Consider the following 17,949-nt stretch of genomic DNA (forward strand, 5'->3'; position numbering starts at 1 on the left):
AAAATTTATAATTAAAAATATAATAATAATAATAAATATCACAAAGTGACAACTATATGAGAGAAATAAAAAATGGATATGAAACCATTTTTATGGTAAACAGGGAGTAAAAGTATGTTTAACTGTCTATACTTAGAGCCCATATTTTATTTTTTAACATGGGTAGGAAACTTATCTTCAAAATATTGACTATTTCAAACTTATCCCCACCATGACTAATAAAAAACTTTTCCCCTTTCCCAAAAGAGAAACAATTGAAACAAAAGAAGCCCATTGTAATATAATATTAATTCACATTTTGCCCAAGGTTTATTTACTAAACATTGTTCATAGTCCCTCCTTTTTCACTTTTTTCTATGTCCTTTCCTTTAAAAATTGTTCTTCCACTTCCACACACAACACAATTATAGGACTATGGAAATAAACAAGATACAATCTCTTTATGATACTTGCCATGTTTTGTTTTCTCAAGGAAGAGTTCCAAATTTTCAACAAATCCATTACCTTAAAAATCTACTAGGCAAGTTTCTAAATTTTTAACATACAAATTTTCAACAAATCCATTACCTTAAAAAGATTGATTCATAGGTTTGATATGTGAATGAATTTGCAGACAAAATTGAGGCAATAGATGTAGGAATCGACGCGTTCGGGTTTTGCGATTCTCCTACTACAGATTCAAGCGTTGATAATGGTAGCAGAAGGTTGCTTTGTGGGCAAAGTTTCTCTGAAATAACATACATTCACATTCATGAATGTGACGATGTTTCCGTAAGTAGAAAAAAAATTTGTTATATTTTGTTATGGGTAATTAATCATGCGAGCTATTTTAATGATGTTTTTGAATATGTGCAGATGGGTGTGTTCTGTGTTCCAGCAGGAAAAGAATTTCCTCTTCATGATCATCCAGGAATGACAGTGTTGAGCAAGCTTTTATATGGTTCTGTTTATGTCAAAGCTTATGATTGGATCAATTTTGATAGTACCAAAGGCAAAACAAGTAAGAAAAATTTCTTTATGTTTGACCTGACCACACTTCTTAAGATGGTATCAGAGTCTTATTTAAAATTTATGAAACCATCTGCAATCAGATTTTTACTATTGAATCAGTCACCAATTATATTCACGCTCATAAAAGTTCTATAGTATTGAAAATAGTTTGTGTGGTTGCAGTAGGATTGGCGGGGAGGGTAATAGATGAAGTGATGAAAGCACCACATGAGCCATCGATATTATTTCCAAGAAGTGGTGGAAATATTCATTCTTTTAGAGCATTGACTTCATGTGCAATACTTGATGTGCTGTCTCCACCATACTCTCAAGACTTTGGAAGACCCTCCACTTACTACTATGACATTCCTATTCCTTATCTCAATGGTGGTTAATTATTCTTTTCATTTATGTTTTTTTTTTTAATAAAAAGTTTCATGTGGTATACATATTAATTTGTGTTGTATTACAATAGGTTATTCCATGCTTGAGGAGAAGCCATTGCCGGATGATTTAGTAGTTCATGGAGCACCATACCTTGGACCTTCAATTGTAACTATGTACGATGATTACGATTTTAGTGATCAATTCGGTTATGAAAATCATGTATAAATTTTGAGTGTGTGTCTATGGTGTGTAGCAATTATTTCAAATGAAACAATTTTAGAATTTACTTATTTCTTGTTTGTTAAATTTGGTTGTTGGTCGCGAACATTGATCCTAACAAAAAAACAGATTTTTTTCACCAATGCGTTTATGAGTATGTTTATGAAGTCTTTGAATATAAAATTTATTGATTCCACAAAATCAATTGTCATGTGGTCTCATCGCTGACCATTGTCAAATGTCCCAAAACATTTCTCAATCGGAATATTATCGATCCACCTTAACGCATCCGCATTTGACAATCTGATCTTTTTGTGGTAGCGTTGGAACAATGGTTGAGTTAACGCATACCTGCGTTCACAACTTTTTTTCCAAAGACTTTATCTTTGATCTCTCGCATGAAGTTTTCTGCAATATGTCTAATGTAGTAGACATGCATAGAAGGAGAATATTGTCAACCGTTATCAAGGTTATTGTAAGCATTCTTAATAGATGCATGTCTATCTGAAATCAAACAGAGGTTGGGTTGCGGAGCAACGTGTATTCTAAGATTCTTGAGAAAGAAACTCCAATCACCACTAGTCTCACCTTCAATCGGAGCGAAGACAATAAAAAAGATAGTATTGTTGCCATCGTGTGCCATTGTCATGAGTAAAGTTCCTTTATATTTCTCGTAAACCATGTTCCATCAATTTGAATAATAGATTTTCAGAATGAAAAACCATTGATGCATGGCTGAAATACCCAGTAGAGTCATAGTATATTTTATTTCCACTAACACAAGCTTTGTCTAGCGTAAATGTCGTCAGTGTCTCCAAAATTGTAACAGTTCTCGAAGCATATGTCTTAAGTGCCACAAAATATTGTGGAAGTTCTTTGTACGAATCCTCCCATTTTCCATATATTCATTCAACAGCCTTAGTCCTCGCTATCCATGCCTTCATGTATGAGGGATTATAATTGTATTGTGTAACGATATGTAAGATTATTATACTCGCCTTCAATGACAGATCCTTGCTAACGAGAGGCAAGATTTATGGGCATATTATCTGAGAACTTAGTTTGTGATGATCTTACATCAGATTAGTGGTAATGCAAGTGTGAGGTGGCTCCATAGAACTTATCTCCCAATAATCACTTATCTTCCTATAAGGTACTTCAGTCGTAACATACAAAGCATGTTACGACACAGAATGACATACCTCGTTACATCAATGCGATATATGGTATAATCAATAGAGTTTTTCATGTGACATTTTTTTATAACTCTCACACAATCTTCTTTTGTATGAAACATGTCTCCCACTTTTAACGTACCCCCATCTGCATATACGGATTGTAAAAGATATATGAGGTTGGATCATCTTCATTTAAGTTCTAGTTTGTCATATGCTCAGGCGGACAATACACATAGCACGGAGATAATGGATCTTGCTTGTGGTCTACAGAGTCACCGTTCACCATATAATCAACATGTGTCTCGTCTTCTTCTTCATCATCGTCAACGACATCAACTTCGGTTTGGTCATCATCAATTTCGTGAAAAACTTGTGACTGATCAACAATCTAAGACAACTGAAACTACTAAGGTTGTTGTAGTAAAATATACAACTCAATATTGTTGAACTCATAATGTTCACGACTGCGAAACATATTTTTAACATCTTCATCATCTCAAACCTTTAGCTTAAAATATTTGACTTGGCTACTTTAAATAAAACTAGATTTTTGTAAATAATTCTTGACACTGGACCAAAATGAAAATTTGTCTGTATTATCTCTTTTAAATGTGAGAACAACGATCATCATGTTCACTACTGTGGAGATGCACCATTGTGGTCGTGTCAAATTGTAACTCGACATGCGGCAAAAAATCTCAGATCCCCGACGTGTTTGGGACAATGACATCAACTTAGAGTCGATGTCCAATGGAATTTTACTGATTAGAGAGACTTCGCTAGTATGCGTGTCGTCAGTGGAAGCATCGTCATAAACGGGCCATAAACAGACCTATTATGCCAGACGAATCTAAACCAACTCGAAATTATATGCAGTTACAACAACTCATTTTGTGTCTGACCCGAGGTATTTGATCGGTCCACGCCTACGAGCTTAGTCATCATACGCCTAATATGATTACCAACACACCTACACCCAACAACCAACCCAACAAAATTGGCAACTCATCTATGCACAATAACCAACCTGATAACATTACCAAATCACATACATGCAACAACCAACCAAACATGATTACCAAACTACATACACTTAAAACTGCGACCAACTCATGCCACACACCCAAACACAATGGAGAACTTGACTCATACCACCAACAAATATATGTCGCCGCTACATCTTATCATAACACCGATGAGGCATATGATACCACCACATCCTACCATATCACATAACCAATGTACACTCAAACATCACACCTCCAAAGCATCCAAACATCACACCACCAAAGCACCCAACCAACACATGTCTATCGAACACCACAACAACCATTGCTTTGTTTCCAAAATGAATCAATGTCTCAATTCAACCAACAAGTCTGCCCACATGTAACCTAACCAACACGACCCTACACGACAACATGGATATCGAACTCGATTACGACAATGCATGTAACTGGCAAAAAATGCTATATTTTATTGATAACACTAATATTCCAGGGACCTCGCTCCAAACACATCAAGTGAATCCTGGGAGACAACAACCACCTCAGGGGAATCGTGTGCAACCTCAACGGCGAAGGACACCATCGGGTTGTGGAACAGGTGACCGTTATGATCAAATGCGTCGTTAAAATATGTTTACAAAAATTTACGCCTTGTAATTCTATTTAAATTTAATAATATTAGTATTTATTTTTTATTTTCCAATTTTTTTATTTTTAATTAATTATAATTTTAATTATAAAAAAACAGTACACTATGACGTCAAGGGGAGTGGTGCATGCTCTTAGAACTACAATGCATGCGCCAAAGGGAATAACACATGGTATCGTATGCGCCAAAGGACATGGTGCCTATGTACAATTTACAATGCATGTGTTAATATCAATGACGTCTCCTCTTAACTGTAAAAAATTTCATTTGAAATACGAGTATTTTGAATAATAATGGAGAAAGTTGGTTATTGAGGGTATTTAATTTGAAATTGTATATTACTTGAGAAAAAAATTCACAGATCAAATTTTAAAACTTTTAAAATCTATTTGATTCTTCATTAGATAATTCTAAATGAACATATAGTAAACTTAAAAGAAACAAAGTAAATATTGATAGTTAAATTACATAACTACAAAGTGTTAATTAATATAAAATTTTGTGTATTTAATCTGTTATGTTAAATACTTGTCTCGTATTTTTGTTTGTATTAGTGAAAAATATGTGTTATGATTTTTTTTAATAATTATTAATGACAAATACTATATTAATTAATAATTAATGAGAAATACTTGTTGTGTATTTTATTTTGATGTACACTTCAACAACTATTTAAGTGACTTGATAAAATTGCACTGTAAAAAGTATCAAAGTTAGTGTATTATAATTGTTATTATTTATATTTCAACATATTAAAATTTACTAATTAATTAATTATTTGTTAGGTATATATTTTTTTATTATAAGTTTAAGTTAGTGTATTACAATTATTCTTATTTTTTATTTAAAAGATATATAAAAATATATTAAATTTAACTAATGAATTAGTGATATACAAAAAATAGTCTCGTGAATAATTGTATATGTTGTTGACAAAATGATTTCAAATACAAGAAGAGAAAAGTGGAGGTGAATTGTGAAATAAAAAATTTTAAAACTTGATTAACTAAAATAATTTTTAATTTTTAAGAAGAGATTATATGAAGAAGAAGCTAACAGATAAACACATACACGGAAATAAAGAAGGAACAAACCAAATTTATGTTAGTTAGTCCCAAAATAATTTAGCTTATGTCTAGTCTCTAAGGGTATCATCTTGATATTTTCCTTATCAATTGAGCTTTTACCACAGATTCAAATCACAACCTCTTACACAGGGCTTTTATCTCAAATCAACTTATAACTTTTATATTATATCATGAGAACAATCCTCTCTTGATTTTACAATTACATATAAAAGTTGCAACAACAAATTACACAAGTTGATACTTAAACTATTGCTCTTTCAACACTTAAACTATATGACGCGTGTATGAAAATTTAGGAGCAAGATGAGAAGGCATTATAAAAGGATTTTTTTAAATAAAATTTGTGTGTTTTCAAATAAGAACAATGTTGTGGAAGAATATGGGTGAGAATGAGAATGGTATAGGGGGAGGGGTTGAATAAACTTTCCCCCTAAAAAATAGTTTCAAAAATAGATTTCTTAAAATTAGATTTTAACAAAATGGGGCAGCGCAAATTTGATAGAATATGTGTGGGGTTGATATCATGAATTAGACAATGTTTAGACGATACAATAAAATATGAAACAATGAGAAATTTTGTCAATCAATGAATTAATCAATAAATCTACATAATATTATAGCTTACAAACAAGTATAATCACCAAAAAAGATTAATCAGGTGACTTAATCTATTCCAGACCTACACTTACATAAAAATTGTTATAACTAGATAAAATCTAACAACATGCGATTCTACAAAAGTGATAAAAAAACAAAACATGCAAACTATACAGAAAATTAAAGAGACAGATAGAAAAGTGTTCACCAATATTTATACTGGTTTAATGCATTCTTCCTCGCTTTATGCCTAATCTAGTATACAATCGCAAACTTGAAAGTGCGTAGTCTTTCACTACTTTACAATTTTTACAGTGTGTGTTTAATACAATCAAGGAATCAGATAATGCTGAAATTAAAATACAATTCAACAACTCTAATATGAATATTTCATTCTTCTAATGTATATATCCCACAAAGTTGAATTTTACAAGATTTTCACTCAGTCTTGATTGTCCACCTACTTAGATCCAAAATATGCTCCATGCCTCTGTTCTGTAACGATCTTACCTTGTCCAAGCTCTTAGTCTATCTGAAGGAACATAAACTCCCAACTTCGTCCTGTCGCATCCGCGAAAAACAACCGGCGGGCTGAAACAAAACAACACAAAGCCGCCACCGTGCGTTATTTATCCCAAAAGAGGGAAAGGAAACGCTCGAAGTAAACCTGGGAAAAGCATGGTCTCGCGACCAAAGAGAATGGGATCGGGAGTCGGTTACGCAAGGGGAAGGTATTAACACCCCTCACGTCCGTCGTACTCGACGGGATCCACGCTCAAAAAAAAGAAAAGGTTGCTAAAACAAACATCATACACACATACTGAAAATAACACAGATGGGGGAAAAGAGGAAAGGGCTCGCTAGGATATCGCATCCTATGCCTACGTATCTCGTCTGGAACGAGAATCAGAGCTGCCGTAGTTCGGCTCACGCACGCCAAACAAAACAAAACACAAAAAGGCAAACATGGAACCCGAACGCCAAACAGACCCACACTGGAAACCAGATGCCACTTGATGGACTTATACCGGACTCCAAGCACACAACAAGAGGATACGGAATGCCAATGGCTGGGCTTACATCCGTCTCCTAACACACACAAGAAGAAACAAGCAACAAGTTACTAAGGAGTCGGGAACTCGAGCCTAGCAACTGTCAAGCAAACACACACAAAGAAAAGAAAAAAAGTGCCCGGAGAGACCTCGCACGGTCTCCTGCCTACGTACCTCATCTGGTATGAGGATCAGGGCGACGTAGTTCCCCTGAACGGGAAAGAAATTCTAACCAGATACAAAGGGAGACACACTACTAGGGAGCTGGACTCGAGCCTAGATGTTATCATGCATCATTGCCCTATGTTATGGTTTCTATCCTAACTTGCACAGGCAGCAAGCTAATCCTAAACAGGCAAAGCAAAGCAAAGCAAACAATCACAAATAGCACACACTATATCCAAACAGAGGTGGCTCAAACAAGGGTTAGACTGCCAAAGCAAGTCAACTGTATCAGGGTGATGTTAGCTCTTAACCCTGACATTGAGAGTCAGGGTGAAGCCAGATGAAAGGTGAGTGAGGGGTGTGCCTCACAGCTCTTATCCCTGGCCAGGGAGAGCTTCAGACAAAGGAAGTGTGGGTCCAGAAAGTGGGAACCCTTCTACACTTATGACACGGACTCAACCGTACAACTGTACATGGATCTTGGGTTAGGATCCACAAGGCATCAACATGTAATGTGAGCCAAGGGACGACTCAACAGATTAGCAGGAGGTGGATTACACACCTCTTGTATCTGCCAATTGCCTTAATCAAGGTCTTTTCCTGCTTGGGGACAAATATAAACAAGCACAATCATTGCCTCTTAAGGAGGACTTCAGACAGGTGCCTGGCCAAGTAACAGGCCAGGTCTTCCAGACTACATGGAGAAAAGAAATTCTACCTCAATTGGTTTATACAACCAAGCAGCAGCACATCAAGTTCTCAAAGAACTATTAGCAACTAATGTACCTGAAATCAATCAAATACAGTCAGTATGCCAATCACAAAGTCAAAACAGACAAGATAAGAGCCAACAGTCAACGCAATCAATCACATGTGCAAAGCACAATCAACTCAAGTGAGCCAAGCATCCTACAAAATAAACCAAGTTAGTTCATAACAATCAACCAAACTCAATCAACTTGCATTAATCTCCTTAAAACATTTGCTTCTTCAACCTGAAAATCACATTCAAACGTGAGAAACAAGACCACTAGGACAAGCCTAGGGTCAAAAGGAGATGAAAAATTCAAAACAGCAAGTGAAAATTATCCAACATCAAGATCAAACAATTAAGAATCAAACCCAAGTGGTTCCACATTCATATCATTCATCATTATCATTTCATGAAAGAAAAGGCAACAAACATGCAATTTAGAACCTCAAAGGACCAAACAGAATGATCACAATCAAATCAATACGAAAACATTTCAATAAATCCCCAAACAATTCATGATCAAACAGCATCCATAACATGTCAATCATACCAAATTTGAGCTCATTTGGACCAATGGAAGCAGGCCAATGAAAATCAAAAAGTCAACACAAATTCAAGCAAGCTCATACATGGCATCAAAACAAGCATCAACTTCAACCAATCATAAAACAGAGACAAAACATGATAAATGAATGAGACCAAAACCAAGATGCACTTCAAGATGTCTAAAATACTCATGCCAAATTTCACATTCATCCAATTAATAACCGGAATTTCACAAATCAAATGGAAACATGTCTCATAAAAAGTCAACAAATGACTAAACAGCAAATAAAATCCCAATCAAATAGGAAATGCATTCAAAAATTCCAGACAAATTCACATGTATTCTCAACATCCATATGTAATCTCATGCAAAAATCTAGCTCAATTCAAGTTCAACAAGCATATAAAATAAAATCAATAAGTTGCATAAAGCATGGCATGGCACAAAATGTAACACCTCTAAAGATCATGTCATAACTCTCAATCCAGGAAGTCAAAAATTACAAACCACATATCCAAATGCTCAGGAATGAGTCTAGTTTAAGCACAAAAAATTTCATGAATTTCTAATGAAGCATCATCATTTTATGAGCAAAAGAGTGAGCATGGTGCACAAAATGACATGTCAAAGAAAACCCTAAGCATTTTCAGAAATTACACGTGCACAATATTATTAAAAATCACCATAAAATCAAGCTCATCATAAGGAGAAGGATGCAAAAAATTGCATCAAATTTGGATCAAAATTGAAGGAGATATGAATTTTTGATTATGGAAAGGAAATAAGAAAAATGAAGAATGAGACATGTAGAATCATGAAGCCTAAGGAAAATAAATTGGCAAGGCAAAAAGGAAACTGTTGTACAGCAGGATCGAACGGTGGTCCAATTTTAAAAGCCAAGCGCGCGCTAACACTCCCAACGTGAACAGTAACACGCGTTTTGGATCTATGAGCCTATTCTGGAAATTTTTGAAGCGTTCTTCATGACATTCATCACCAAAATCCAGCATGAACAAATCATCATCAAATTCAACAATCCATACACCGTTGGAAAGATCTCTCAACACACATCATGAATATCAACCTAATTTTTCCTAATTCAAACTAACAAATTCAAATCGATCAAAAGAACATTTACATGTCAAACTTCAATTCCAGATTTCTCACTCGATACTCAACGAAATTCAACGATTCAAAGTTCATGCTACTCTACAATCCACGATCTACAGGACGCATATCACAATTACGACAATTATTGAGATCGAATTCTAACCTCTTGGAGATGGCAGTGTTGGATTCGATGATTTCCAAGCTTGAATTGATGAAACAGATACGAATTAATGTCCTAGGAAGTGAATGAAGCAAGTACTTCAGCTCAATTATGCACCAGATCTAAGAATGCTCAAAATGCCATGGATGAACTTGATGATGACAGCTACGATTTCTCAATGCTTTTGCCAATGTTTTGTGCAACAGTTCCTCACAAGTACCTGCAGAAGATGGATCAAACAAAAACCAGCACGATAGATGATGAATTTCAATGAAAATGGTGAAAAAAAGTGTGAAAAAGTTTGAAGAAAATTGAGAGAATTTTGGTGATTTTCTGTTAGATCTGAGAAATGAGATTGTGATTAGGAGAAATAGTTATGATTAATGCTTTATACCATGTGTGCTAATCAATTTGCTAATCAAGATTAACAAAAATGATGTGAATTAGCAAAGTGCAATTTCAAGTGTTTTGGCCAAAATGACCTTTTCAAAATGCAGCCAATGCAACAGTGCAAATGCCATCCAAACAAGTCCAATTTTCTGTTTATGATGTGTTGGAAATGGTTTTGAGTGAAAATTACATGTATTTTTCAAAAACACCTTTTTTTCCACCAAAATACAAAATGAACACTTGAAAAATGGACTTTTGCTATGATGATTTTTGATGAAATGTGATGATGCATCATGAAAGTACATGTCAAATGTGGTTTGCTCAAAAAAGAATCACCCAATTTGGCCTTTCCATTCAAAAGTTATGGCACTTTGAAATTCAACTTTCTTGGACAATGATCAATCCATAACTTGTCAACCACACATGAGAAATTCATGTTCTTAGACTTTTTAGAAAGGTGAGAGAAAGATCTACAACTTTCATGTTGAACAAAATTTCATTTGAAACATTTTTGGACACGTAATTTTGAGGAGAAAAACTTTCCATTTTTGGCAATTTTCAATTACAAGTCACTTTCTATTTATGGAAAGTTTCCATCTGACTTTATGTTCTTCATTCTTGATGTTTGAAATGTCAAATGAAACTTGTTTGGACATGAATGAAGTGTCTCTAACTCTCTCCCACCTCCAAATCCATCATTTCAGGCACAGTTGACCGCAGTTGACTTTTCTGACTGATAGATGAATTTCAGCTTGACTGATCAAATTGAGCTTCAAACTCCTGATGGAATGGCTCAATGATGAAACCCTAGCTTCCATAAGCTCAATATAATCATATGATGATCCCCATATCCATTGAGAACCCCATCTCCTTGCTAAGTCCTGATTGGCCCAATACAACTGATTAGGGTTGACCAGAGGTCAAAACCCTAATCTCAAGGTATCTGATCAATCTCTTGGTGATGACAAGACCATGATGATGATGTACCATTTCAACCAAGATAAAGCACAACCCTCCTTGAGGAACCATGAAACCCTGATTTAAATCACCAACCCTCAGATGATTAGTGATCAGTCCATGAAACCTTAGCTTGCATCTTAACCTCTTTATCTTCTGATCAAGACTTAGGAGGATGACTTGCTCAATGTAGCCATATGATATGCAAACATGCAATGCTTAATGACCTAATAAATGCAATGCAATATGTTAAGCTAGTCCCAAGAGAGGAGGGCAAATTTTGAGGTGTTACACGTCTATAGAAAATTTCACTCAGTTATACCAAAGTCGTCAATGGAAAAGAATCCTCTCGTTTTCATTCTTGCAGGATTGTCAATCCCATTACACCATTCAATTCAAATCTTTATCTACAACTATAAAACTTAACAAACATTAACAATGGATGAACCTATTTTATGATGGAACTCACGCTCTATTGGAGTTGAGAAGCAACACAAACATGGTAATCTTGCTAGAGGTTGAAGATGAATTCAGATACAATAAACAATTGTGAAAAATGTTCTTTGAAAGTTTTAAGGTTTTTGAAAATCTTTCAAAGTTATTATTTGTTATAGGCAGAGAGAAAGAACTTGATTTATATCTTCATTAAAGTCTTGAAAAGTCTTTGATGACACGTGGCTTCTGAAAAGCATCTGGCTCTGAGACTCAGAAAAGGAATAAGGATTACTTGTAACTTTTCAAATAATTTTTTTTACATCTGTTTTCTAAAAATCCATGTGTCTGAAAATTTTTATGCTAGCTATGAAGCTATTTGAGTAGAATATGTAGAGTAGTAATGCTTTACTCTTTGGATTCTCTGTGGCCTCTCACTTGTCATTTCTTACTTTTTCTCTGTACTTGTTTATCTTACTTGTTGGTTTTCCAAAAGATTTTATGTGAATTTTCTTTTCAAAATCTAGTTGTCTTAAATCTTTTTCTCTTTTGGTTATGTCTTTTCATTCCCTTTTTAAATTGATCACTCTTAGTCTAAGTTTTTCATTCTTGTTTTACAACTTTTCTCAAACCTAGTTGACACAGTTGTGCAACCTTGCCCTGGTTTTTCAAAAGCTCTTATCTCTCGCTCCTATCCTAAGTTGAGATGACCTCCAGCTCAAACCTAGGCATAAAAAATCAATTGGAGAGCATCAATGAAAGGCTAGTCCTCCTTGAAGAATTGGGAGTCCTTGACTATGATCTTCTGCTTCTTCGTCACTCGGGCGTAAGAGTGAAATTTCCTCAAGTATTTTTCAACCTCCTGAAGATAACATTGTCTCTCCTTAAGAGAAAAAATTTCTTCATTCCTTCTGAACGAGTTATGGATGAACTATTCTCTCTGCAAGGAATGGTTGTAAGTCTTTATGATATTTCATTTAACCTTGGGATAAAGAGTTACTGGTGAATATCATGTTATTTCGTAAGGACAATCTAACTCCCACTTCCTCCACTCAAGCTTTGGCAGTCTTCTCAACCTGCCTTAGCCTTTTTATTTTTTTCTTACGTCTTTGTTTTTCCAATTCCCGTAATAATTTGTATCTCTTGAGATCCAATGCTTCATATATGTTTGTTGTTGTGAACCGTATAACTTGTCAAACATTTTCAATCAATAAATGTGTCGTGTAAGTTATTATATCAAAAAGAGTAATTTTATTTCAAGGCTAGATCATTTATGTATTTTTTTCTTCTTTTTGACTATTCCCATGTAATTTTATTTTGCTTAAGACTTGTATGTTCGGATTCTTAGTTTGATTTGATGTATTCTTTCTTATCCTCTAATTTTATAACCAAAGCAATTTCTATGGTTAATTGGATGTATCAAATGAATCGAATAAAAATGAAATATCAAGTTAAAAGTGTTGTGTTTTTCCTTCTGAATTCTGAACTTCTTAATCAGTTTACGTTAAAGAAAATAATTATGATTAAAAGGATGATATGAAAAATAAAAAGGGAAAATAACTTCATTGAACTAAAGGAATTCTAACAAAGTATGTTTATAACATTAATCCTAATCATCCCTAGGTTTCCATGCATGGACAAAGTTTCCCCAATCTAAATCCAGTTCTTCTTCTTCATCTGGATCAAAATGTATCTCTTCTCTTAATCTTCTTATTATCTTGGACTTCTTCTTCTTCTTACTAATCTTCTTCTATGGCTTTAGTGCATGAGGAAGAAAGGTTGAAGGAGTTTCTTTAGAGGGTCTAACTTTCTGATCAGAAGTTTCCTCAGAGACTACAGGAGCCTCTAAAATAATATGAGTAATAGATTGCTCAGAAGTTGAATTCATCTTGAACCAGATGTATGATGAATGAATATTGATTTGTGATGTGGCCTGAACAAGTTGTGTGGTTCTATAACAAAAAAAATTGGAAGATCGAACACTTTGCGTGTTTCAGTTTCGGATCTTTGAAATTCTCAAAGACAATCACTAATTAAGCATGCCATACTGGATCATAATTACTCCTTTGAAACTGAAATGGTAAGTGATTTACCATAAGAAGTAAAGAATTTCTTTGGTTCACTATCATTTCTTTCAGATTCTTGAAAAAGCTTTAAATTATTTTAAATTGACTTCTTCTTTTGAAAAGTTTTAATTGTTTCAAAAAATTTCAGTGTTTTCAATTCTTTCAAAATTTTGTGCATTTAAACTGTTTTAAATTTTCATTTTTTTCGGTTTTATTGTTTTTCTCTTTCTTTTAAAATCTTTTTGATAATGACAAAGGGGGAGAAAATGCATGGAGTATTTAAAAAGAGATTAAAGTATCATAACTTGAACAAAGTAACTTATGCCAAAAGAGCTTCCGAGTTATATGTGTAAGTTATTTATAGTTTTGAGTAATTTATCTTACCGGGCGTAAATGATTAATTTAATTAACAAAGATATGACTTAGGGAAAGCTTACAAACCTTATATTAATGAACTTCTAGACTAAAGGAGGAGATTAAAAACCTCAACATAAGGTCTGTCAAAATCAGGGGGAGCTTACAAACCTCAAACCCTGATGTTAGAATTTGTTGATTATAATTATAAGATTCAATTAACATAAATAAGGAGTTAAGGGGAGCTTACAAACCCCGTCTTAGTGGACTATCATACTTAGGGGGAGCTTTCAAACCCCATCTTAACGGACTATCTAACGTAGGGGGAGCTTACAAACCTTAGACTCTGATGTTAGTCTGTGTTAATTAAATCATCAATTATTGTTCTTAAATACATTATCAAAAAGAGGGAGATTGTTGGAATCAGATTTGTTCATACCCTTAAAAGGTTTTGATGATAAAAAAGTATTTAGAGAACAATAACTTTTACTAATGGTTGTTCAAGTGTGCGGGATCAAAAGACATTAACCTTGATATAAATCAAGTTAATCACTTATAAGAATCATTAAAGAAAATCAAAGTTGTTATGAATCTGAAGGATCGGGACCAATCCTTTAGACTCGGAAGAGTCAACTCAAGTCTTTCAGATAATCAACCTGGGCTTACTTTAAATTTAAAGATAAATAAGGTTCTGAAGACTGTAGTAGTTTGAAGCAAGCAAACTCATTCATAAGGAATGATTCTGTAACTTCTGAACAAGCTTCATCAGCAGTTCGGAAGATTATGCCTCAAAGGAATTTTGTTTATATCAAGTCAACAACTCTGAAAGTGTTCATCAAAATTAGTTCTGACCAAGACTCTGATAAAAGCAAGATTCAGAACCTGTGAATTAAGACTCTGAAGTCTCATTCCAACCATGTTCTGAAGACTTACTTTAACTTATGATCATGATTTAACTAATTCTATAAAAAAGCCTTTGATTCAGAAATTTAAGTATTTAGATAACAATGACTTAGATTAAGCTTCAACAAACGTCTATAAGAAGTCTCCAGTCAGAAGTTATCTAAAGAAGATCATGTGACAAAGGTGCGCTACTTTATGTCTAATCAAGAAAAAGTAACATTGTCAGGATCTTATCTCTCCAACTGTTTTGAACTCTACTTTGACCTTCTCAACGTCTTTATGCTAGCTGAGATTATTATTCACTTTACGTACTCTAGCTAAAGACCTTCAACAGTTATGTGTACCACATGTAGTTTCAATCTTCAATGGATCTGTTTTCAACATCTATATAAGAAGAAGATTGAAGACATTCAACAAAAAAAAGAGAATGAATTGGGGTTGAAGAATACGTGATTGTGTTTACAAAGTTGTGATACCAGTTCATAAATAGGGTTGAGAGAGAGAGAGACTGTGTTACGCAGAAAAACACAGGAGAAATAAACACACACAAAATTGGAAATATAACTAGAAGGGTTAAGTGTGTGATAGTAGAGTGAAATATGTTCACGTATGATTTGAAGAAAGAATATGTGAATATGATCAAGAAGATCACCATAACAGAAAGACACAACAAAGAAGAAAATATATGCATGAAGAGAATAAGAATGAAGACTTTATTCTTCTACACTTAGGAAAAATCAATTTGTATTATGCTCAAGAGTGTAAAATCTTTGTGTATAAACTTAACTAAGGAACACACATATAAACACAAGGTTTATACCAGACTTTTTTTGTTAAGAGAATCTAAAGACTCCAGCCTTTGTGCTCAGAGTAAGTATTTTTCTGTTAGATTTAGAAAAAAAGTCTCTTGCCGAGTACTTGAGCAAAGAAGTCTTGAACCGAAGGTTTAAGAATTGAAGTCTCATGCTTGAGGGCAGAGCAAGAATTATCTTTTTGGATAGATTGAGCATTGAAATCTCATGCTTGAGGGTAGAGCAATAGGTCTCTTTCAGGTTCTAATTGAGAAAGAAGTCCCTTTCCGTGGGATTGAGCAGGAAGTTCTGAATAGATTGTTCAGGCAGTGAAGTCTCTTACTTGAGGGCTTAAGCAGAAGTATCTTTCTAGTTTAATTAAGCAGAATGTAATTTGTTGATTATAGTGAAAATCTCTTGTGCTGCAAGGGGACTAGATTACTCTCAGTTTGAGAGGAACCTGGATATATTGTGTGTCTCTTTATTTATTTATTCATTTTTATTCAGTTGAGCAACAAACTTTGAAGTCAGACACTGATCTGATTCAGACTCTTAGTTAGATCAGAATTTGAGTTTGACATCTCAGGTTCTGAAACAGGTTTAAGAAAAATAAGTAAACTTTCACATACACAATTCAACCCCTTTCTTGTGTATATGTTTCTCGACTTCAATTGGTATTAGAGTCTGTTTATTCATTTATTCACTTAACAGTGAAACAAAAAAGATTCGGTGGGAAAAACTATTCAGTCAGTTATTCAGCTTTCTTTGAAGTTTCCTTCATTAGTCAAAGAATGGAAACTATATAAGATAAAGAAAGATGAGCTGAAGAGATCAAGAAACTTGTTTCTACTCTAAGTCAATTATTTTGTTAGTATGAAAGGACTTTTAATCTTTAAGACTGGCTCGTGGGACAAGTGTACTTGTTGAAGAAATCAAGAAACCTCTTTTTTCTTTAAGTCATTTGCTTTGTGAGTTTGAAAGGATTCCTTAATCTTTAAAACTGACTCGTGGGGAAAATGTGCTTATTGTAGCAATCAAGGTTTAATCATGATCTTCTTATTGAGGAAGAGAAAGATTAATAACTTTTGCAGCTTCATCAGAACCTGGTCTTCAGAGTCCGGTGACACAATTCAGAGTTGTTTGAGCGTAGAGCTTAAGAGCTTAACATCATCAGAAACTTCAAAATCATAAAGCTTTAGATGATCCGAGCTCAGAAGCGACGAGTACATAATCCAAAGCTTAATTATCTTGTAAAACACACATCTTATAGTCAGAGTGCACTAGGTTCAGAATCTGACTACGTCATACGTCATTCAATCAGAGTCAGAACTTGTATATAATATCTGCACACTAAACAAAACCATTGGGGTACAAGATTATTCCTTAAGATTCTATGTATTGTTATCATCAAAACTTAAGGCTAGATGCAGAACCAAATCTTGTTCTTATAATCCCCCCCCCCCCTTTTGATGATGACAAAACCATGAATTTTGATGAATAATTTTTACTTGGTTTAATCACATAAAAGCATCAGAGTGAGGTTTGTAAGCTCTCCATGAGTTTTATACTATTAAAATTATTTCTCAACATAAAACTTCAGAGTTAGGTTTGCAAGCTCCCCCTGAGTTTAAGACTTAAAATAATTTTAACATATAAAATATTTCAATCAACATGAAAGAAATAACTTCCCTAAACAAGGAAACCTGGTTGAAATATCTTCTGATCTATCTTGACTTCATGTATCAGAAAGTCTAGTTATTAGGAATGTGTCTTGTGATAGAGTCTTGTATCAGAACTTGATTAGAAATTCTCAATTTCTTGTATCTAGGTCTGGTTGGAAACTAGCTTGACTCAAAACTTGGTTTAAAAACCATATATGCATGGTTAACGCCTTTTTAACTATGAAATCCTGGTTAACTTGACTGAAAAAGATCTTCTTAGCAATATTAGGTGAAACTTATCAAAGTTCCCAGATTAGTGATTAGAGTCATAAAAATAAGAAGTATCAAAGTCAGATGTTTGAGATTTAGAAGGGAAATAAGTATATCAAAATCGTGTCCACTCTTCTCCCCCTTTATCATCAGTCAAAAAGATAAAAAAGAATAAAGACAAAGGATAATAACAAAAGAAACTTCATTTCATTCAGAAAGATA

The 17,949-nt window shown here is 34.0% G+C and overlaps 1 protein-coding gene across 3 annotated transcripts; it reads left to right on the plus strand.

Moving 5' to 3' along the window:
- The first annotated feature begins 319 nt into the window (after positions 1–319).
- Positions 320–1,667, plus strand: LOC127118748 (plant cysteine oxidase 4). 3 transcript variants are annotated; one of them, XM_051049004.1, is made up of 5 exons: positions 320–520; positions 614–771; positions 856–1,000; positions 1,159–1,377; positions 1,466–1,667. In XM_051049004.1, the coding sequence occupies exons 1-5, from the start codon at positions 415–417 to the stop codon at positions 1,600–1,602; spliced, it is 765 nt and encodes a 254-aa protein (XP_050904961.1). In that variant the 5' UTR covers positions 320–414; the 3' UTR covers positions 1,603–1,667. The 3 variants fall into 3 exon arrangements, with proteins under 3 accessions (XP_050904961.1, XP_050904963.1, XP_050904962.1); XM_051049006.1 differs by having other exon boundaries at positions 321–520; positions 1,177–1,377; XM_051049005.1 differs by having other exon boundaries at positions 324–520; positions 1,174–1,377.
- Positions 1,668–17,949: the final 16,282 nt, after the last annotated feature.

This window comes from Lathyrus oleraceus, chromosome 2 (assembly GCF_024323335.1).
Source record: "Lathyrus oleraceus cultivar Zhongwan6 chromosome 2, CAAS_Psat_ZW6_1.0, whole genome shotgun sequence".
Taxonomy (NCBI): domain Eukaryota; kingdom Viridiplantae; phylum Streptophyta; class Magnoliopsida; order Fabales; family Fabaceae; genus Lathyrus; species Lathyrus oleraceus.